Source organism: Dermacentor variabilis, unplaced genomic scaffold (genome assembly GCF_050947875.1).
Source record: "Dermacentor variabilis isolate Ectoservices unplaced genomic scaffold, ASM5094787v1 scaffold_14, whole genome shotgun sequence".
Taxonomy (NCBI): domain Eukaryota; kingdom Metazoa; phylum Arthropoda; class Arachnida; order Ixodida; family Ixodidae; genus Dermacentor; species Dermacentor variabilis.
This window is the reverse complement of record NW_027460302.1, coordinates 3269903-3292715: the sequence shown is the minus strand read 5'-3', so window position 1 is coordinate 3292715 and position 22813 is coordinate 3269903. Positions and strand designations below refer to the sequence as shown.

The following is a 22813-nucleotide window of genomic DNA, read 5'->3' as shown; positions in this document are numbered from 1 at the left end:
CAGATGACACAGCGGTAAAGACGCAACTGCAAGTGTGAGTGACTGATGCAATGACTCCAAGCACTGATACTCCCTTTCGTGCAGTGTCTCCCACTAACTTTCTCTGTTCCTTTTTCTCTATGTGCAGTGTTTTCATTTTATTTTTTCTTCAATAACTTGGCTTGGCTACAGAGTTCGTAGCTGCCTGATTCAAAGGGAATAGCCACATCAACATTATCATCGCCGATAAATCACCATGCTCACAACGTATGGGCTTGTATGGAAGCTTTGCTGCCAGGTATATTTACCATGTACAAACTGCATATTTGTGCATGAACACACACACACACACACTGCCAAACATGCATGTGCAAATCCACATACACATACATGCACAGACATATGTATGCACATACACAAGGATGCTTACGGCCAAAGCACACATGCACACAAAACTAGCCGAAAACATGCTGGAGAAAGGCGACCGGCAAGTTGCAACAACAGTAAACGACCGCACCGGACAGAACCAATATGGCACCATCGCTTTCGAAAGGCAGCGCAGACTGGGTCAAAGGGTGTCTCCACCTTGAATGGCAGCACCGCTATCGAGACCCTATTTTTTCTGGACACCCGGCACCATCTAGCTGCACTGCCGAGAAGTCCACACGTGGCCTCCGAGACAAGAAGCCTGATGTGCTCGTGTCCGCAAATTCTGAGAATTGTCCCCTTGATTGCTGCACAATCAGTGGCGCATACTCAGTGACCAAACTTGGCAAGAGGTTCACTAAAGAGCGGAACATACTCGGTGCATTTCTGAACAGCCTGCTAAAGTGTCAGGATGCTGTCCTTGAGGAACCCTTGTGACGTGGTTTCGATTCCACTTAGCATCGAAGGTTAATGGATCTTTTTCATCCATTGCAAAGCAGCACATACTACCCAAGTTGGCGTTCATCGAAGAGTGGCACACACCCAGTGACCCACGTAGGAATCAAAGAGGTTCACTCTGTATGGGTCTGCAGAAGACCTACAGTATTGATAAATAAATAAATAAATGAATAAACACAGACCGAGTAAAGCATACACAAGTCGCATCAAAGAGTTTCTTCGAACAGCGTTACCTACCCAGTCCTGCATGTCGGTGTGAAAGAGGTTCGTTGAAGGGTGTCACTTATGTAGACATTACCACATAGCAGTGACAATGTGTATCGCCGAAGTTGGTTCAGTGGTTGGTTTCAAACCCTGTTACCTCAGCACAGCAGCCCGTTTGTACTAACCATTAGACCACAGATTACCCAGTGACCGAGGTAGGCGGGAAAGTGGTTAGGTACAAACTTATGTAGATACATAGATACAAATATATTACATAAAAATGATGATAGCTGTCAGAATGAGCGTGAAGTACCCTAAAATGCTAATGCAATAAGAATTGTGTGACTTGCTTCAAGTGATGGCAAACAACATTGCCTTGGTTCTGCACAACTACGTGGTGATCAAAGATATTTTAGATTTCGGCACAAGTTATGTGGGACACCCTGTATATGTAAATCAACATTAACGAAAGATGTAATACAGGAGAACTATGACATTTTATAATGATTTCATTCAAAGAAAGCTTTATTTCCCCAGCCATAATCATGCTTTAGGCCAATCCACATTGAGGACAAGGTGTAACCATCCATGTCGTGTCAGCCCCATGATGCCACAGATGGTGGTGCCAGATTGTCCACTATGGATTATTGTAAGAAACTCTATGCCTGCAGTGCTATGTAAAACAAAACTGTAATTGTAAGGCTTACATTTTTAATCACTCCAGATTTGCTTCAGTAGCAAGGACTATGATATTCATGAGCACTACGTAAAGAAAGGAACTTAACATCAAAACAACAACGAAAAAAGGTGCTGATATTTGCAAAGGTTCCAGGGCCAGTTCTCCCAAATTTGATTAGTGGCACTGTTCACTGCACAGAAGTTCCAGAGCAGATGACACATTGCAGAAGACACCATGCCGGCTCATCCACGGCACAAAGTTTCATACTAAAAGTGAGTACCACACCGGTACTCACTGGAGCGCCCTGGAGCTCCATGGCTTCATCTGCACACCAGGGCGCCCTGTTACACTGGTGCAATTTGTCGAAGATGCTTTAAGATTACCAGAGGGAAATATGGCACTGCAGTCATTAAGCCTCCATAGGATTCATGGGCAGTACACAGATTCTTTGACAATTTGGCATTGGATACCTTAAGAAAGTGCATCACAGTTAACTGTTCTTTTTGGCACAAGTGGCAAGTGTGCTAGCCTTGCACTATTTCCTTCAAATTGTTAACGGCTTAAATTCACAAATAATTAACTTTAATAAATATTTTCACCGCGTAGGTCCCACGATAAGCAGTACCACAATGCTATCAAGTATGCTGCTGCCAAATCTGGAATGTGCGTGTTTAGTAAGGCTCACAATGTGCAATTATTTCATATATCTGAAGCAACTATATTCGTCTGCAGTCTCCTGAAATCCATAGAGTAGAATTATAGCTTAAATGAGACTAATTGCAGCCAATCTGCAATAAAAAAATTACCTTCAGAAACAATGAAAGAACTCACAAGATCATTTGAAAATCACATGGATGAAGTTTATGCAAATTTATGCACTGCCCATAATTTCCATGAAGGCTGAAGAACCACATGGGTAACATATGTAGACACAAGCACCAGATTTTTTCTCTAGTGCACTTCGTACAGTCCACACGGGCATGACGGCGTTGCTTGCAAGACACCTTTGTGCTGTAGGACTCCAGACTTGATGCCCGTTCCGTGCCTCCAAGTTGTGAGACCGTCGGGGGCAATTGTTGACTTATGGAAGTTGGGCCTTTTCACGGCACTTCTGCATCAGGGCTCGCAGCAGGAACTGCTTTCTTGACAGCTCTCGAATGTGCTGCAGTGTGCACGAGTGAATTACACTGTTAGTCAATCTAGCTGACTGATGGACTCATATAGTTTAATGTCCTAACACAACACAATGGCTAAGACAAAGATTGTAGTGGAGGGCTACAGATTAGTCTTGACCACCTAATGTTCTTTAACTTGCATACAAAGTGCTATACATGAGCATTTTTGCAATCCTACACCCCCTGCACTGTGACCAAAAATTAAGCCTGCAATTTCCTATTCAGCAGTAGAACTTAATAGGCACCAAGTAACCATGGTTACCAATTTGGCTTCTGCATCATTGCCCACCACAAACAAGAAAAGATGTGCTGTGGCACTGTAACTGCTGCCTTTCTATGCTTATAATTTGCCCCTACATTTGCAGTCACCCCTGTGGTCATGAATACCCCTAGTGAGTAGGTCAGAATTAGACAAGACTAACCGTTGCCTGGAAGGTATACCTGGCAAATAACTGCACACTCAACAATGTTAACACACTGTTCTTAACAAACAATTATTGGCACAAGCAAAGCTCCAGAAACTCTTTCGTTTTGTGAATTTGGTCGTCAGTGCCATATCTCCTGGCATCACACAAATACAGTCAAACCTCAATAGATTCGAACCTTGATACATTGAACAGCGCGGTGACTGCAAAATAGTTTGGTGTAGCCAGAATTCGATATATAAAATCACGTAAGAAATGTGGCAGAAACCTCTGCAAATCAATCGATTAACCAAGGATCAGGGATTGTTGTTCAGAGCGCGTTCAGTTGCACCACACGCAATTGGCCTAGGCTGCGCCAGCATCGTCAGCCGGGAGCATGCGGTCGATTGCGCCACATGCAATTGGCCTAGGCCGCGCCAACTTCATCGGCCGTGTGAAGTTGGCGCAGCCTAGGACAATCGTGCCCTAATCATGGCACAGTAAATACTGAATTGAAGCTTCACACAAAGTATTTATTTATTTGGCTGAAACTACTGCAGCACTGTAGCCTGCTTCTTACTGGCAGCCGCGTGCTTAAACACGGAGTCCTCAATACAGTCTAAACGATCTACAAGCAATTGGCCGACGGCGTAGAAGGGCCAAAGCAGCTACAGCCTCAGTTGAAGTCGGGAGCAGGGCAACATCAGCGCTTGCGAGATCAACCTCAGCAGTGTCTTCGTTTGGCCACTACTTCTGCTGTGATCTCCACGTCCGTCAATCGAAGCATTTTGAAACACTGTCAATTGTCAAAACACTGTCATTTTGGAACTTCATACTTAATTGGAATTCGCGATGCCAAGCGAAGCCAAGCGTCCACTTCCGCCAGATATGTTACGGAGGAAGACACAGACGAAAAGCTATATACAAGTATATTTACAAGGAAATATGCTGCACTTGGCCAAAAGCCAACAGCCCGTGCTAGCCTCTAATTGTTGTCGTCGTCTTCACGCTGCTCGCCTCTTAGTCATCGCAAATACTGTTCTGCAGCAATATGACAGTGCACCTGTCCACTCTCGACGCAGCACAACATGGAAGTACCCCGTTCCTCGTCGCCTTTTGGGTGAAAGAAATGACCACTTCTACCATTATTTTGCCCAGGGACTTATGGTTGTTGGAGAGCAGGAGTGGTTTCTTACCGAAGAAGCACAAAACCAAACTTTGTGAGTACACGTCCCAACAATGAAAAAGAAAAAAACTGCTTCAGGTGCCGCAAATGAGAAACCGTGTCGTCCCCATACCCGAACCCATATGGGTGGCACCACGCACACAAAAAAGACAATAATAAGAAAAGCAGAACAATGCACACACTATTTTCCGCCATGGAACGTTCGATTGGGTTGGTAAGAAAAGTGCACCGCACTTATAATTATTATCTGTTTTGTGAGCAGCTCACTTAAGTTTGTAGACGAAAAATAAGTCTACACAAATATGTACTCTTAAACATTCAATATTTGGCTGTAATGATCAACAGTGTCCCTTTCACGTACAGAGAGCCCCAAAGTGCTTGGCCAAACTAGCCCAAACGCCCGCATTCCGTCGCTTCGGCGCAGCCACGAACAGACGCTCCCATAGAATAAAGAACCACCTTACACACGAATGGAAAAGCAAAAATACGCAAAAACCAACCAGCTGCCGAAAGTTGGAGGGAGATCGATCATCGCAATGCCTCGTGAGCGCGCGACATGCTGAAGCCACTTTCAACGGCGATTTTCGCCAGGCAGCGTTTTTCTGATCGGTCCGGGTAGCCGGTGGGAGTCTTTCGGACGCCAAGGCGTAAGCGTTCGTCGCCTGAACATTGGTTTTCCGTTCCATGTATCCCCGGGCTTAAGTACATCGAGTGTTGACTCCTCGAGCCCGACTAGGCATTTCGCGCGTCGGCACCTCAGACTGCGAGAATAAGCACATTGAGTATTGACTTCTCGAGCCCGCGTCTAGGCATTTCCTGTTTAGGCATTTCGCGTGTAGGCACCTCGGACTGCGCAAATAAGTGCATCGAGTGTTGACTCCTCGAGCCCGAGAGTAGGCATTTCTTGTCTAGGCATTCCGTGTCTTGGCATTTTGCGCATCGGTACCCTGGACTGCACGAATAAGCGCATCGAGTGTCGACTCCTCGAACCCCAGACTAGGGACTTTACGCGTCGGCACCTCGGACTGCACGAATAAGCACATCGATTGTTGACTCCTCGAGCCCGCGTCTAGGCATTTCGTGTCTTGGCATTTTGCGCATCGGCACCCTGGACTGCACGAATAAGCGCATCGAGTGTCGACTCCTCGAACCCCAGACTAGGCACTTTACACGTCGGCACCTCGGACTGCACGAATAAGCACATTGAGTGTTGACTCCTCGAGCCCGCGTCTAGGCATTTCGCGTGTCGGCACCTCGGACCGTGCTAATAAGCACATAGAGTGTTGATTCCTCGAGCCCGCGTCTAGGCATTTCGTGTCTAGGCATTTCACGCATTGGCACCTCGGACCGTGCGACTAAGCGCATCAAGTGTTGACTCCTCGAGCCCGCTTCTAGGCATTTTGTGTCTAGGCATTTCAAGCGTTGGCACCTCGGACCGCGCGAATAAGCACATAGAGTGTTGACTCCTCGAGCCCGCGTCTAGGCATTTCGCGCGTCGGCACCTTGGACTGCGCGAATATGCACATCGAGTGTTGACTCCTTGAGCTTGCGTCTAGCCATTTCGTGTCTAGGCATTTCACGCGTCGGCACCTTGGACCGTGCATCAAGTGTTGACTCCTCGAGCCCGCGTCTAGGCATTTCATGTCTAGGCGTTTCGCGCGTCGGCACTTTGGACTGCGCGAATAAGCACATCGAGTGTTGACTCCTTGAGCCTGCGTCTAGGCATTTCGTGCCTAGGCATTTCACACGTTGGCACCTCGGACCGCGCGAATAAGCACATCGAGTTTTGACTCCTCGAGCCCGCGTCTAGGCATTTCGCACATCGGCACCTTGGCTGCGCGAATAAGCACATCGAGTGTTGACTTCTCGAACCTGCGTCCCTTGGACTACGCGAATAAGCACATCGAGTGTTGACTCCTCGAGCCCGTGTCTAGGCATTTCCCGCATTGGCACCTCGGACTGTGCGACTAAGTACATCAAGTGTTGACTCCTCGAGCCCGCGTCTAGGAATTTCGCGTGTTGGCACCTCAGACTATGCAACTAAGCACATCGAGCGTCGACTCCTTGCATCTCCTGCTAGGCATTCCGCACGTCGACACCTCAGACTGCGCGGCTGGGTATTTCGTATGCCGGCACTTCGAACTGCTTGACTAAGCACATGGAGCGTCGACTCCTTTATCTGCGGCTAGGAATTTCGCACGTCGGCACCTTGGACTGCACGGCTAGGTATTTCGTGTGCCGGCACTTCGAACTGCGTGACTAAGCACATGGAGCGTCGACTCCTTTATCTGCGGCTAGGAATTTCGCACGTCGGCACCTTGGACTGCACGGCTAGGTATTTCGCGTGCCGGCACTTCGAACTGCGTGACTAGGCACATGGAGCGTCGACTCTTTGTATCTGCAGCTAGGCATTTCGCACGTCGGCACCTTGGACTGCACGGCTAGGTATTTCGCGTGCCTGCACTTCGAACTGCGTGACTAGGCACATGGAGCGTCGACTCTTTGTATCTGCAGCTAGGCATTTCGCACGTCGGCACCTTGGACTGCACGGCTAGGTATTTCGCGTGCCTGCACTTCGAACTGCTTGACTAAGCACATGGAGCGTGGACTCCTTTATCTGCGGCTAGGAATTTCGCACGTCGGCACCTTGGACTGCACGGCTAGGTATTTCGCGTGCCTGCACTTCGAACTGCTTGACTAAGCACATGGAGCGTCGACTCCTTTATCTGCGGCTAGGAATTTCGCACGTCGGCACCTTGGACTGCACGGCTAGGTATTTCGCGTGCCTGCACTTCGAACTGCTTGACTAAGCACATGGAGCGTGGACTCCTTTATCTGCGGCTAGGAATTTCGCACGTCGGCACCTTGGACTGCACGGCTAGGTATTTCGCGTGCCTGCACTTCGAACTGCGTGACTAGGCACATGGAGCGTCGACTCCTTTATCTGCGGCTAGGCATTTCGCACGTCGGCACCTTGGACTGCACGGCTAGGTATTTCGCGTGCCTGCACTTCGAACTGCTTGACTAAGCACATGGAGCGTGGACTCCTTTATCTGCGGCTAGGAATTTCGCACGTCAGCACCTTGGACTGCACGGCTAGGTATTTCGTGTGCCGGCACTTCGAACTGCGTGACTAAGCACATGGAGCGTCGACTCCTTTATCTGCGGCTAGGAATTTCGCACGTCGGCACCTTGGACTGCACGGCTAGGTATTTCGCGTGCCTGCACTTCGAACTGCTTGACTAAGCACATGGAGCGTGGACTCCTTTATCTGCGGCTAGGAATTTCGCACGTCAGCACCTTGGACTGCACGGCTAGGTATTTCGTGTGCCGGCACTTCGAACTGCGTGACTAAGCACATGGAGCGTCGACTCCTTTATCTGCGGCTAGGAATTTCGCACGTCGGCACCTTGGACTGCACGGCTAGGTATTTCGCGTGCCGGCACTTCGAACTGCGTGACTAGGCACATGGAGCGTCGACTCTTTGTATCTGCAGCTAGGCATTTCGCACGTCGGCACCTTGGACTGCACGGCTAGGTATTTCGCGTGCCTGCACTTCGAACTGCGTGACTAGGCACATGGAGCGTCGACTCCTTTATCTGCGGCTAGGCATTTCGCACGTCGGCACCTTGGACTGCACGGCTAGGTATTTCGCGTGCCTGCACTTCGAACTGCTTGACTAAGCACATGGAGCGTCGACTCCTTTATCTGCGGCTAGGAATTTCACACGTCGGCACCTTGGACTGCACGGCTAGGTATTTCGCGTGCCTGCACTTCGAACTGCGTGACTAGGCACATGGAGCGTCGACTCCTTTATCTGCGGCTAGGCATTTCGCACGTCGGCACCTTGGACTGCACGGCTAGGTATTTCGCGTGCCTGCACTTCGAACTGCTTGACTAAGCACATGGAGCGTCGACTCCTTTATCTGCGGCTAGGAATTTCACACGTCGGCACCTTGGACTGCACGGCTAGGTATTTCGCGTGCCTGCACTTCGAACTGCGTGACTAGGCACATGGAGCGTCGACTCCTTTATCTGCGGCTAGGCATTTCGCACGTCGGCACCTTGGACTGCACGGCTAGGTATTTCGCGTGCCTGCACTTCGAACTGCTTGACTAAGCACATGGAGCGTGGACTCCTTTATCTGCGGCTAGGAATTTCGCACGTCAGCACCTTGGACTGCACGGCTAGGTATTTCGCGTGCCTGCACTTCGAACTGCTTGACTAAGCACATGGAGCGTCGACTCCTTTATCTGCGGCTAGGAATTTCACACGTCGGCACCTTGGACTGCACGGCTAGGTATTTCGCGTGCCTGCACTTCGAACTGCGTGACTAGGCACATGGAGCGTCGACTCCTTTATCTGCGGCTAGGCATTTCGCACGTCGGCACCTTGGGCGTGCAACCAAGCACATTGTGCGTTCACTCTATTATCATTTTGTCACGATAGCTCGTAACAATAGCTATCATACCACCCCTTCATAAAGAGAACTTCATCATGAGCTCTGTTCACGAGGCCCCTTGGGCTGGCACAGACACCTGGCTGCAGAAGTGATCGAGGCATCATACAAAAGTATAATTCTGGAAATCACCTAGCAGCTGCATATCTAACACTGGCTCTCTGATCCTAAGTTCCACAGCCATTGTCAAGTGAAGATGACTTGGAAGGCTACTGAGACTCAGAGCCTTCATTCAGTAACATGGTCAATTCTACCAAATGAAAAAGATGCCTCACTGATTGTTCTGGAGACTGCTATGAATCAGGCAGCCTGCAGGTACAACACAGGACCTATATTCATGCCCACACAGTTATGCACCTCGGTTTGAAACCCAATCACCACACTCTTTGTAGAGCAGCAGCAAAGAATGCAATACAAAAAGAGGGGGGGGGGATTAAGGCACACCAGACCAGAAGCCACATGTACCAGAAGCCCTACATCACAAAACACCCGAATGACTACAAATTTGGTGCCTTTTAGGAACTGAAGAGAAGGTGAAACTTTGAGAGCCGTTTTCTCAAAACTGTTTTTTTGCCTTTCTGCTCAGTTTCTGGAGCTGATTTCTTTGTTACCGTTTAACATATTTTGACTCCTTTTTTTTTCCATGTTCCTTGGGCTACAGTGCAGGTCGTGACATTCTCGCTTTCTTATCTTGATCCTTTGTAAGCTTACAATATGGCTATTTGTCTACCACAAAAGTGTGCTTGATGCAAAGGTAACATAAAAAATGGCACTCCAAAAAATTTGTGTCGCGAAAAAAAAAGCAAAAATGTCACGACCTTCAGCATGCATTTAGCCAAGCTAGCTAAGTCAATACTTAAAATCCTTCTATCACGTTTTTTAAGTTCCTCGAGCTCTCCAGAATGTTCGAGGGAGAGAAATTATGCTCAATAAAACCCAATAAAATATTCTCAAGATATCGGTCTGAAACTTTTATGGAAGCATCAGGGAGACATTCTAAACATTTGTGCCAATTTTCATCAAAATCCATGAAGAAAAAAGGAAGTTGATTTTCAAAGCCACGTCCCCACTTAAGATGTTATGGCACTTGGGAAAAGTTTCTGCGCAGGTAACCTAAGTGCGATTAGCATTGTTGGTGATATTTTTTACATGAACATGCCATGAAAAGTTATTTGTTAGGTAAACACCAAGATATTTACACGAAGTGACATTTTGAAGGGGTATCAAGTTAATTCTGTAGAAAAAGGGTAAAGGCTAACTTGTTAGTACGGCGGGGGATTGTCATCCTTTTAAATTTAGTAGCATTTAAAGTCATAAGCCAACTATTGCACCAATTAGAGAAAGCGTCAAGATCAGATTGCAAGAGAAGGTTATCAGAGTTAGTTATTTGACAATAAAGAACACAGTCATCGGCATAAGCTTTATGGATAAGGAAATACATTCGGGAAGGTCATCTATATATATATTAATAATAATAAAGGGGCCAAAACGGAACCTTGTGGAACACCTGATTTTACAGGGTATGCAGATGATACATAGTTATTAGCTGTTACATGGTGTTTTATGGACAAGAGGTAACATAGAGTTAAATACTTCGTTATATTGACAATTTCATTATATCGAGGTTTTACTGTATTTAAATATATTGTGTCTGTGCATAGTGGAAGTAGAAATTGAAAAAGATGTTGAAGTGAGAAAATATGAATGAGGTAGCTGCCACTGGTGCTTCTAATGCACATGTCCTTCTACTGTCAGGATTTGCAAAAATATAGCGAAAGTATGAATTAAAAGCCATGCACGTCCACGCCAGCAATGATGCAGTAAGTTTGTAATCAAAACAAAATTTTAAGTGAAAAGAATGGCAACTCGGAAGAAACCTCAAATGATGTGGGTGGCAAAACTCTGGTAATAACACTTTGTGGGGTGGGGGTAAGGCTGAGGTAGAGCTCCCATCGGCATTGCTTTGCCCCTCCCCCAGAAAGCTTGAGAGGGGGCTCCCCCCCCCCCCGCTGTAGTCAGGTAGTCAGTGCCTATGTGACACGAGAAAGAGAATTAACAAATGGCAATGGGAAACAAGAAACTCAATACAGTCAAGCACCTGCACAGCAAAAAGAAAAATTTAAATTATGGGGTTTAAAAGTGGGGGACTCTGGAAATTTAGACCACCTGGAGATCTTTAACGTGCACCTAAAAAATCTAAGTACATGGGTATTTTCGCATTTCACCCCCATCGAAATGCGGTCGCCATGGCGGGGATTTGATCCCGCAACCTCGTGCTTAGCAGCCCAACACCATAGCCACTAAGCAATCACGGCGGGTCACCTGTACAGCAAAATGACCTGTACAACGAAGGAAACAATTCTGTCCTGGTTCTAATGTGAGCTGCACGGTGTGCGACCTTTACAACAAAGTGGCCCCGGTATAATGAATGGTTCTGGAGGCCCCATGCATTTCGTTATAAAGGCGTTTGTAGGATGTGCCACTCACGTGAGAGTAGCTGTCAACAGACAGAAAGTAACACACCTTCAGGAACACATCCAGATCAATGACACCCTTGCGAAGTGCCTCGCCCAAGTAGTAGATTGCATCCTCCGTTGCATTCTCCTCTGCAAAGGCATTGACAAGCCTGCAATGCAATAAATCCTTGTTATAACAAAGTCCAAGGAAGAAATAAAATTACACGGTTACATCCATTACATTGCTACAGCCACCATCTACCCATATGGCTGCCCGTCAAGAAGTGAGGCGGAGGTGCGGCAGCATCACTAAGTAGTTAGCTGAAGCAGATGCAAAAGAGTACAGCACACGATGAATGTCACATGATGGCGAAGAATTTTCTTTCTGCTGCGGTATCATCAGCGAGGCAACTGCTGGCCCTAACGTGGCGGCCAATGCTAGTCCATCTTTGCACATGTAGAAGTGCAACAGGTCTTATCTTTCCTGGGTGTGCGCTATCGCAGCACTGCAAGTCTCCAATTTTGTGCAATGCTTATCATTGAATGCCACCATGAAAAAATGCTTTTTTGATGCTGTTCACAAGCATCTACTCATGTACAGCAATGAACGTTATACAAAATCAAAGGCTTGCAGCGTACCACCAAAGGCATGTGAGCAGGGTCATATTTAATAACAATCCAACTGATTACTCTAGTCATTAGTTACTCAGAGTACCCAATCCTATCAACACAGTGAAACCTCGTTAAACCGTAGTTGGCCTAAGTTCGGAAAAAGTACGTACTTAACGGTAGCACCGCTTAACCGAAATAGCGTGACATTGCCCACTTACCTGTCAAGAACAGAACTACGAGAGGGTGTGATGAACGGGCAGAAAACATGTAGTATTTATTCAATTCGCACGACAAAAGTATGTTATTTTCATTTGATGCCACAATGGGCTAGCAGCAACGACGGTGGCCTCAAACTCGCTCACGCTATGAGCCAGCTTTTCCGCCAGTCCCCTCTTCTCGGCAAACAGCCACGCGAGGTTGACATAACGTGCAGCATCTCCCACTGTTGGGCCTGAATCGCCTGTGCTGTCGCTCTCCGTGTCGTCCTCATCACTGTCGTTAAGTGACACTTCAGCAATAACAGAGGCAACCATGGCGAAAAGTCGAACCTCGTAGCCGACGTATTTTTGCAGTCACAGCCAGCATTGCTGACCAACTTCTCCTTCGCATTCTAACGCCACATGGCGTAGTCAATGGTAGGTCCCACTCGCATGCCAGCACCTACTTCTTCATGCCACGTTCGACAGCACAATGTCCAATTTTTCATCTATGCTGAGCACCCGGGTTTTGCCTTAGCTTGTGCGACACCACAATATAGGCCACAGCGCTCAAGACTCTGGCACGGCGCTGAAATGATGTTGATGTGGCTTCACCCTTCCAAGTGCCGTTTGCGCTTGGTGGCCATTCCGATGTCTGAGGCTCATTGTTCAGCCGGGCCGACGTACCATGATTTTGCAATAAAAAGTGGAAACACTGTTCATTAACTGATATGTACGCAATAAGCTGTTACGGTTTGTGCAGATACAAAATGCATTGTGCTCAATAGCTGCTGAGTCGGGGATTTGACTTTACGACTTTTAAAAGTGAACTACTGTTTAAGCGGGTACGGTTTAACGAGGTTTTACTGGAATTATGGCGTCCGAAGAGAATAAAAAAATGCAAAACAAAATGAATCGTAATAAACACGGTCCCTAGACACAAATGCAAAACCCCTTGAATGCGTATTTGCTACAGTCCTTTAATTAAATTCTGCAGTTTTATGTACCAAAACCATGATATGTTCATGAGGCATGTCGCAGTGGGGGGGAGACCCTGGATCAATTTTGATCACCTGGGGTTCATTAATGTGCAACCAATTCCCAGTACACGGGTGTTTTTGCATTTCCCCCCATCAGAATGCAGCTGCTGTGGCTGGGATTTCCTCTCGCTACCTCGTGCCTAGGAAGCAGTGCCACGCCAAACCCACCGAGACCATCACCATCGGTATGGTGGCCTACGCTTAACTAGTTCGCTGGTTCCTCCTGCGACGCACGCAAATTCTCTTAAACACCAAAAGCACATGATGGGACTTCTTGCCGCTAGCCTAACATGTAAATTAGTCAGACTGAAAGTGGCATGTTGTCGTCGACATGCTATGCAAGAACTTGTTTTCTCGCCATCCGTGACTGCCGTCTTGTGATCGCAATGGCAATGACATGCTGGCTAAGCTGGCTCTGATGGCAGGCGATTGCGAATGTAGTTTTGCTTTCATATTGGATTACACTGCGCAAGCAATTTTCGAACGAATTTTCACTGAAAAAAGAAATACAGGCACACATCAAAATTGGTAACTCAGGGTGTCTACCAAGTTAACATTTCCAAATTTCCTGAGTTTTCCAGGTTTTCCCTGAGTGCCTTTGCAAAATTCCCTGAGTGATGCAGAACTATGTTTTTTGTCAAGTCAAGCTGAAACCATATCGCCCGGTGCTGTCACTCTCTAGTAAGCATATGAAATAAAAAATTTTAAAAAACGACTTAATCTAATTTGAATACTAAGGAGTAGTGTTTATGTTATTAAAAAAGAGAATAGAAGGGAGAAATTAGTAAAATGCACAGCAAATAAAATTTCTTCGAAAAAAATTGCAAATCAAGTCGGACATTTTCAAATACGAATAAAAAAGGAGATGCATATAAAAGCAAATATTTTCGAATATGGGCTATTTGCATCAACTGATAGCAAGCTCAGTGGTATCAGGCCTGAATTTTGTCACAATTGCGATTCTCTCTCAACAGCTCGTAAGTCAACCTCAACTGTTCCGACATGCTCTCAGCCCGCGCACGACGCCTCAATGTTGTGTTTTACCTATTTTAAGAGTTTATTTTGGCTTGGATGAGGGACACTTGCATTTCGGCATCAGCCAACACTTTGTTTTTTGAGCTCAAGCTCCTTCAACATGGCGGCAGCACGCTTCCTTTCCCGTTCATGCCTGAGTGCGTTGGTCCTTTCTGTTCTTGTACTCCTTCCGCCACTCGTTCGCCCCACGGACCATTTGAAGCATCTTCTTGGTCAGTTGCACAGTCCACGTCCGAGTTTTTGAACTCCTTAGAGGTCGCAAGAATGTCCGAAAAATTGGCCAGTTGGAAAAAAATAAATGCATGTCATTTACTGCCCTTAAGGGTCCAAACCGCCACAGGCACATTCGAAAAGGCTCTGAAGGCCTGTCGGTACATGTATTAGGCATATCGGTGCTCGTGCTCTGACAGGAAATACCGAGTGCATGCATGTATAATTAAGGAATACATACTGTGTCCCGTGGCAATAGCCCCTTCCCACGCTTGTTATGCTTCACTGCAATACTTTTGCATATGCTTCACCAAGTAACATGTCTGTAAGGAGGCGAAGCCGACTTTCGGAATCTGACATTAGGCAACGCACCGTGCTTTTCAAGCTTCTAAGCCAATCGCTAAGACCGCAAAGGCGGAGTCCGTGCCATTGCTGACAGCAGTGAATTCTTTCAATAAAAATCACGGCACCCAACGGCAAGAAACTTCATAGCGAACGTCGAGGCAGCAAGGCCTAGCGTTGCCGCAGTAGTGGCTACGGCTGCCAGCGGATCTGCGTGCGAGAACGCCGATTTGAGGCAGCGAGGTAATCAAAATGGCAGCAGTGGTGGCGTTAATGCCGTTTCGGACCTGCGGTCACGGTGAAACATCTGGAAAATCGGACGGCGAAGAGTTCTTGCGTCCGAAATTTTAGACGTTTTGATACAAATCGACTCTATGCAGCACGTGGTGGTGGCGCGAAGCCGTCCAAATTATTGGGAATTCGGAAAGTTGGTCATTGACCGTACACTGGTAGCACCTCCAGCCGACGACAGGACGTCAAAGACGATTCATTACGATCCCTGTCTGTTACTCGAGCCAGCATTACCGCGACTTTCGACCCTTTCAATAAAGTTACACCTAATTTTCCCTGATAGAGGCACAAATTCCCTGAGTTTTCCCTGAGTTTTTCCAGACTACTGAAAATCCCTGAGAATTCTTGGTTTTCCCGGTTGGTAACCCTGTAACTACTGCAGTAATCTATTGAACTCTACCATTGTCACTTTAAAATCTTCCTGCGCAGGCTGAAAGCTGGTCAACGGGAGATGACGTGCACCCGACACATTCACTGTTCCTTTAGCACTGCCAAGAGAGGCACAAGACAGTTCAAATTACAGGCTATCCCACTTATAAGAATACTGCATATAACAATGTTACGACCACATTTTGGATACAAAATCAAAACTTAGCCGCCTTCTGGGTGGTGTTTTCCGTCCACACTGAGCTTGACATTTGCATGGCTAAGTTCCCCTTAAAAGAAGGATGCCAAAACGAGCCAAAAGGTGTGCCTGTGCCAATTCGTATCTGCCGCCATTCTGCACAGTGCATCCCACCACAGAGAGCATCGCGAGCTGGTGCAGTGCACTACAAGATGGCCCCAGCTTATTTGTGTCCGCCTCACCCACGGTCGTGCTCTGTGCGCCTCCAAAGGAGAGAGAGAGAAAGACAAAAGGAAAAGCAAAGCGCCGCAGTGACACCCGCCCTTTCTACGATCTCTCTCTCAGCGGGCGCAGAAATGCGTGGCAGAGCAGCCCCGAAGCACCAGACAGCACAGTTTGAAGAGGATGGTGCCGACAAAACGCAAATTTGTCTCACTTGAGACAAAGCTGCAAATTTTGCAAGCCTCAAAGAAGTGTGAACTCGCGCAGTCGACGATATCCACAATTATGAAGGCTGGGAGCGCGGCGATCACGAAGGCTGGCCACGCTGATCAACGGAAAAGGCAGGCTTTGTGTGCCAGCGTGAACCCCCCGCCCTAATAGTGAAGCCAATGCGGTGGAAGCCGTTGACATTACTGAGTTCTGAGAGCACGTCGCTACGGACGATGAACCAGATGGAGGTGTTTCTGAGTACAGATAGTGCTGCCACGTTCTGCAAAGAGATCTCCAACAAGACGATGGCAACAGACAGCGGTGTTGTGCGATGACAGCGGCGGCACTGACGACAAGATTGAAAATGGCAAGTAGTTGACCCCGACAGTGACGTTCATGCAAAGTGTGCTATTGTCGATCGAGCTGCTCATTGATTTCGTGCACGCTAAAGGATTGCCACCAGTGTTTGTGCAGCAGCTGGATGTGACGCACACCGTGGCTGCTATTGCGCACACCCCGATAGCAAGTACAGATTTCTTACAATTTCAAGACACCTCTAAACAGCTCGACATGCTGTTTAGAGTTGCAAGTGAATGTTTTACTTTTTTTCACCGCCTACTTTCTACAATATCTATTCTTCAGTGCGAGTGCCAAATTTGGGTTTGGAGCTACTAAGGTATGTTTGGCAGGTTATGTTTTTTCCAGGGAGTCCAGATATAGCAATGATTGCGTATAACTATCCTATTTTTCATTATATTTGACAATTTTACAGTGAAATCACGATATAACGAATTTCAGAGGACCACAGTAAATTGTTCGTTATTCTGAGAGGTTGCTATAGCAAAAGCGCTAACTTAACCATTCCACCTATCAAACCATCAGTTCATAAGTTGTCACCATATGAGCTATGTGCGAAAACTTCGCTGTTAGCTCTCGGCCTGAACTGTTGCTATTTTGCATAGGTTCCACCACCTCGCACCAAAGAAGCACCCTATTAAGAGTGACGCATGCAAACCAGACGCTGATGCCAAGAAAACTACTGACAAAAAGGAAGCTCCATGTCACCTCCAAAGCACAACGTTTCTTGTTTGCTTGTTTTTCATATTCCATGCCCATTGACATCGAAACTGTCTCGCTCGAGGCAGACACCTGGGCAGGTATTATTCTGTAAGAGTCCACCTAGCGGACATGTCCATTTCGTCTGCTGTTGAAATGCTGAGTGGCTGTGGTGCCTGGCTGCTGCAGACAAGCAGGCCAGCCCAGCCAATCAGAACTTCAACAGCAAGTGAAATGGACATGTCCACTAGGTGTACTCTTACAGAATAATACCTCCCCTGAACTACGAAGTGCAAGTGCGCGTGCGTCAACGATGCCTTCCACAAAGTGCGACCATGTGGCATCACCGCGAATATGGAGGTTATATTGCGCTCGCAAAACCTGATGCATCATTGCCCCCACAATAGAAAAAGAAAATAATAATACAAATTAATAATAAAAAAAAGAAAAACAAAAAAGAAAAAAGAACTAAAGAAAAAAAATATTCTTGCCAGCATTTTTTTTTAATCAGACGCCATCTCAGGTCTGCTAGCCTACTGTTTCGGCTGCTGTGAAGGATACACGGAAATCTATGAGTACTCAGATTTATGAATAGTACTCAGGCGTTGTTAACATGACATGGAAACTGAATAACGATCGTCATTCTTAAATGTTCGGTATTCTGAAGTTTGTAGCACTGAAATATTTTTACATTGAAACTATAAGAAAGTCAGGAGGGGATTTCTGAAAAGTTTGTTAATGTGGTGTTCCTAGTAACAAAGTTTCACTGCATAAGTGAACTGAAATACATCTGGGCAACACCCATTACAGGACTGAAATAAGGATTGTTTGGTCCGATGCAAATAGGCCAAAAGTTGGCAAAAGATTGCCAAAAAATTGCACTGGAATCAGTGCCAAATTAATGGAATTCCACTGTGTAAGTGGTGCATTTTTTCAAGGGTAAAGTGCATCACTCACTGCTTGTAGAGAGGTGCAGTGGTGATGACCGCTTCGTCAACGTTGATGCTTCCTTGATTCTCCACTTTGCGGATGAGCTCCTTCAGCTCTTCATTGCGCTCACGGAGGTTCTGAAGGTTTGCCTCCAGCTCCGCCTGCATGAATGGCAATCACAACTCATCAGAATGACTTATCGGTGGACTAGTCAATGCCTGCAAAATGCCACTGTGGCGGCTACCACCAAGTGAGCCTTGGAACATCTCCCCTTCACCTTGTTTACTGCTGCATGCTCATGCCCGTGCTTATGCTTTTCAAATTTAGTATTCTTCTGGTATACTGGATGCTAATCTACATTTGTCATTCCCATGCGTGTAGAAGTAGCAGCGTAGCAGGTTTTATTGCTTACTGAGGATGCCAGCAGAGCGCTGCAAGCTTTTAAAGAACAAAAATGTTTATTTGTGATTGCACTAGAGACAAACACATCACAAGAACTGATGCTTAGCAGTGGTCTACTGTCGCCTCTTTGGGCAATGTCCACTTCTTCAAGTGATCCACCTAGACAGGCTGACTTGTGATCGAAGCTCCAGGTGAGTCTGCAAATGCGCTCACTGCAATGTAAAGAACAACCCAATTCCCAGTGCCAGGTGTCGGGGCAAAAGTGCCCTGCATTTGTTATCTTCCACTGCCTCTCCCATGCTTGGTGAACACACAAAAGAGCCCAACATTGACGCCTAATGCCACCCAAAGATGACGATGTGAAAACCAACACCTGCCTCTATCAAGCAAACCACTTCAGTACAGGTCAATACCAGGGCAAGCACAATTCACATTGCATACCAACACACATTACTTGTACAACTCATACCCTGTTAATACTCACACCATACAACAATACTGGTTTCGCCAAGTTAAAGATCCAAAAGGTCCGAAAGTGCAAGATAGCAACAAAATAACAGCAGTGCTTATAAAGAAACAAGTGAAATAGGAAGATCGTGGTTTAGGTGCAACAGAAAATACGACTAATCATCCTATCATTGCACCATGTCACATTGTCATTGCCATTCAAGTGCACTACACATTGCTTTCTAATACTTGTTTTTTTTTTTCAGACTGAAGCTGGGGGAGATCAAGATCACAGTTTTAAGGCAGATTGTTAAAGGCACCATGACATGGTAGTCTGACTATTTTCAGTTTATCATTGTATACAAGAGAGTAGTGGTTACACACACAAAATGAGTAGGCTCTCAGTGCACATTTCAACTGGAAATTCCGATATGAAATTGCTACCTCTAAGCTTCTCTTACAGACAGTGACCACTGTTTTGGCATGTGACATCAAAAATCACCACTGTGCCATCTGCTCTGGATCAGTTCTACACCAACACCTTGATCCCCAAGTTCTGGCACCCAGCTGTGCAGCAAGGGCGTTGCCATTAAATTTTACCCGCAATTCCTTCACTCACGAAATAAATGGAGCAGAAGACCGTCCAGATGCATGTGCAAAAACAAAACAATGCATGGCGGCTACGACATAGTTCCGGCTCCTGTATGCAGGACACAAAAGCATGGACTTTAACCCCTTAACCATTTTATTATTTTGACAATTTCTATGCCCAAACTGCTTATTTTTTAAAAATTTGATATTGAATATTTTCCTTCGAAAAAGCAAGTTTTTGCTGTTGAAAAAAAATTCAAGCAAAAGGATAAAGGAGGTCAACTACCTGCTGGTAATCAACAATAAAAAAAACCCAGCGAGACTGCAGTTCAGAAAGTTTTACTAACCACGCCTTACCAGGGACACCGAAAAACGGAAACCGAGGAGGCTTTGAGGAGATGTCGTTCATGTCGACACGCTACCAATGACGCGCACTGGTAACGGTGTCTTCTGAGCAGTCTTCTTCATCTGATGAATTGCTAATTTCCAAGTTATCGCTATCGTTTTCGCTTCCAGCAACGAAGTAAACTTGGGTGTCTGAATCATTATCATCTGAAAAACTGGACGACGGCAAAAGGCTTCTTTTCCACGCGACGAACCAGCAACACGTGTCGCCTCCACCGGACTTCATTTTTTTGAAACACGAGGTGCCCCCCAAAGAAATGTGAAATTGCGGTTGAAAAAAAAGAAACTGCCTCCCAAGTGCTGCCATCTACGTAGCAACACACCAACTAGGCCGCAAACAGGCGTGTCTCATTCTAAACGCTCAAAAGGTGATACTGTCTTGAGCGGACAAAACGAGCAACACTTATCCAAAACTGTTTTGGGGCAGTTCAGCAAGGCCGAGCTGTGCTTGTCTGAAACGGTTAAGGGGAGACGAGGGTTCTGAAACGGTAAAAAATAGCAAAAAAGTCTATTTTTGGGAAAGTGCATTTTCGCTACTTTTATAAATTCAAGAATCCCTCTGTGAAATCTAGAAGCTAAATTTAATCGGAAAATATTGAAAAACTGCAGTTGTATGGGCGAGGGTGGACGCAAAATTAGCAGCAGTTGGCCAAAAATGTTCGTACTTTGCGCCGTCGCCATTAGTGAACGCGGTGGCCGGCGCCCGCCATTTCATCGTGCGCATTTTGCGCTTTTACAAAACGCCGTCAGTGAAGGGAAACCGACGCTATTGCATTATTTCTGAAGAATGTGTCCGTGCCGCTGGTTGGCCAAAGCGCACACACCCCACATGCGCTTCGCTCCTATTGGTCTAGCGCTTAGAAGAACTTGTTGTTGGGCGAGTTGGTAGATATTAGTGAACATTGTTTAACTGTGCGAACAAACGGACCACAAAGACAGCATGGGACATGGACGGGTGCAGTCCATGTCCCATGCTGTCTTTGTGGTCCGTTTGTTCGCTCAGTTAAACAATGTTCGCTGGTCTAGCACTATTCAGTGTGCGCTCGACCGCACTTGCGTTTCGCTACATTTGTTTATCTCTGGTTTCATCATGCCACTGTCTACGCTGTCTACATTTGTTAAGCTGCTTGCTTCACGACAATGTTTGATAAGGTGCCCATTTTGCTGTCGAAAGGGTTGGAGGAAGTTGTCGTCTCAAGGCTACCATGCGTCAAGCGGCCGTGGAATGCACGACGGAAGGTGGCTAGGCCTGTCATACTCCCGGAGTTGCCAGTTGCTGGTCTACCTGGACAGTCTGCCGGATCGAGTTTCAAGCTGCAACCCAGTACTCTAGCATCAACACTCCATCTGTCCACACCACATGTGTTGGTACAGACCATGTAGACACCGTTTTCTTCACGACTGAAGAAAGTAGCGAGCGTGCAGCGAGCACCAGAAAACATGCCTGGCGTCGCAGTCTGAAATGAAGCGAAAGTTTGAGCTGCTAGGTGTCGACACTAAAGAGGACGTCAACGACAGCAGAACTGAATTTGCGATCGTGGATTTATCCATCGTACAAAAGTTCCTTGGACTCATGCTGTGTCCCAGGTGCGGCTAGAAAGCAGTAATGCTTTAAGGGGGAAGTGGGTATTCTGACCTTCATCAATTAAGACCCCCATTACCAAATTTAATGAAACTGCATATCCTTGTTTAGTTTTTATGCTGATTCAAATATGCAATTGTTTTTAAGATATGCCAATTAGTTCTAAAGTTAACTAATATTAATTAGCATTGTTTCTAGGAACAATGAATCAAAAACTACTCATCAAAGTCTTTCTTTAGGCACATAGCTGAATACTAGGAACCATAAGCTTCACGATGGTAGGAACTGATTTACACTGTCCCAGTGTCCAATGGTAGGAAATGATTTACATGATACTTTGAATACTATTATCGTCCGGTTCCCCTACACACCCATGTTTATTTTAGGTGACCTTAATTTCCCTAACATTGATTGGTCCAGTCCTTTTCCTCTTCTCAAAGAGTCCTCAAGTGAAAGTGCCGCCTTCGTGAAGTTATGCTGTGATTTCAACTTCACTCAATTAGTCACTACTCGAACGAGAACTACTTTGTCCAGCGCTAACATACTTGACCTTATTCTAACAACAGCTCCTGATCTTGTGCATTCACTTGTTTTTTACCAAGACTGAGCGACCACTGTGTTATTAACTTTTCAATTAAAGCAGCTGTTAAGCGCCTCACCAGTGAGCCAAAATCCATCAGAGATTATAAGAAGGCTGACTTTTCAGTTATCAATAGTGAACTAGCAGCCTTCTTGGAAGGCTGCACGCCCAGCTTTTATGAGCGCACTGTCAAAGTAAACTGGTCAATGTTTAAAAATAAAGTTAAATGTCTAACAAGCAAATATGTACAGCTGCAGGTCATCCGTCGCAAATGAAGGTCACCTTTTTTTAATGCGTCCTTAAGGGGCCTTCAGAATCAGAAAAAACACTTTTTTCGAAAAATGAAGTTCAGGAATGGTCATAGTGACTGGTCCGCATATCAACAGATCACCCACAAATATAGAAATACAATTCAGGACGCTAAGCACACTTTCTTTGGCACTACCTCACCTCCTTTGTTAAAAGACGACTCCAAAAAGTTCTGGAGTGTTGTTAAGGGTGCGCGTGAAAACGTATTGTCAATAACTGACGACAGTGGCATTACCGTTTCTCGTTCGCAATGTTGTTACGTATTCAACAAAGTATTTTCAGAAACATTTTTAGATGATGTTTGAAGTCGGAGGCGATCTCACCGCTGCCAACCAGATGTTTGGATCGCACCGCTGGTAC

The 22813-nt window shown here is 46.2% G+C and overlaps 1 protein-coding gene across 1 annotated transcript in view; it reads right to left on the bottom strand.

Annotated features, from left to right (window-relative positions):
• Positions 1-1561: 1561 nt before the first annotated feature.
• TSG101 (tumor susceptibility gene 101) overlaps positions 1562-22813 on the bottom strand; it is a 100945-nt gene continuing 79693 nt past the window's right edge. Inside the window, exons 10-12 of the mRNA XM_075677878.1 lie at positions 18165-18298; positions 11495-11597; positions 1562-2909 (exon numbers count right to left, since the gene is read on the bottom strand). Of these exons, the coding sequence (XP_075533993.1) occupies positions 2829-2909; positions 11495-11597; positions 18165-18298 (318 nt within the window). The 3' untranslated portion in view covers positions 1562-2828. The remainder of the gene's footprint in view (positions 2910-11494; positions 11598-18164; positions 18299-22813) is intronic.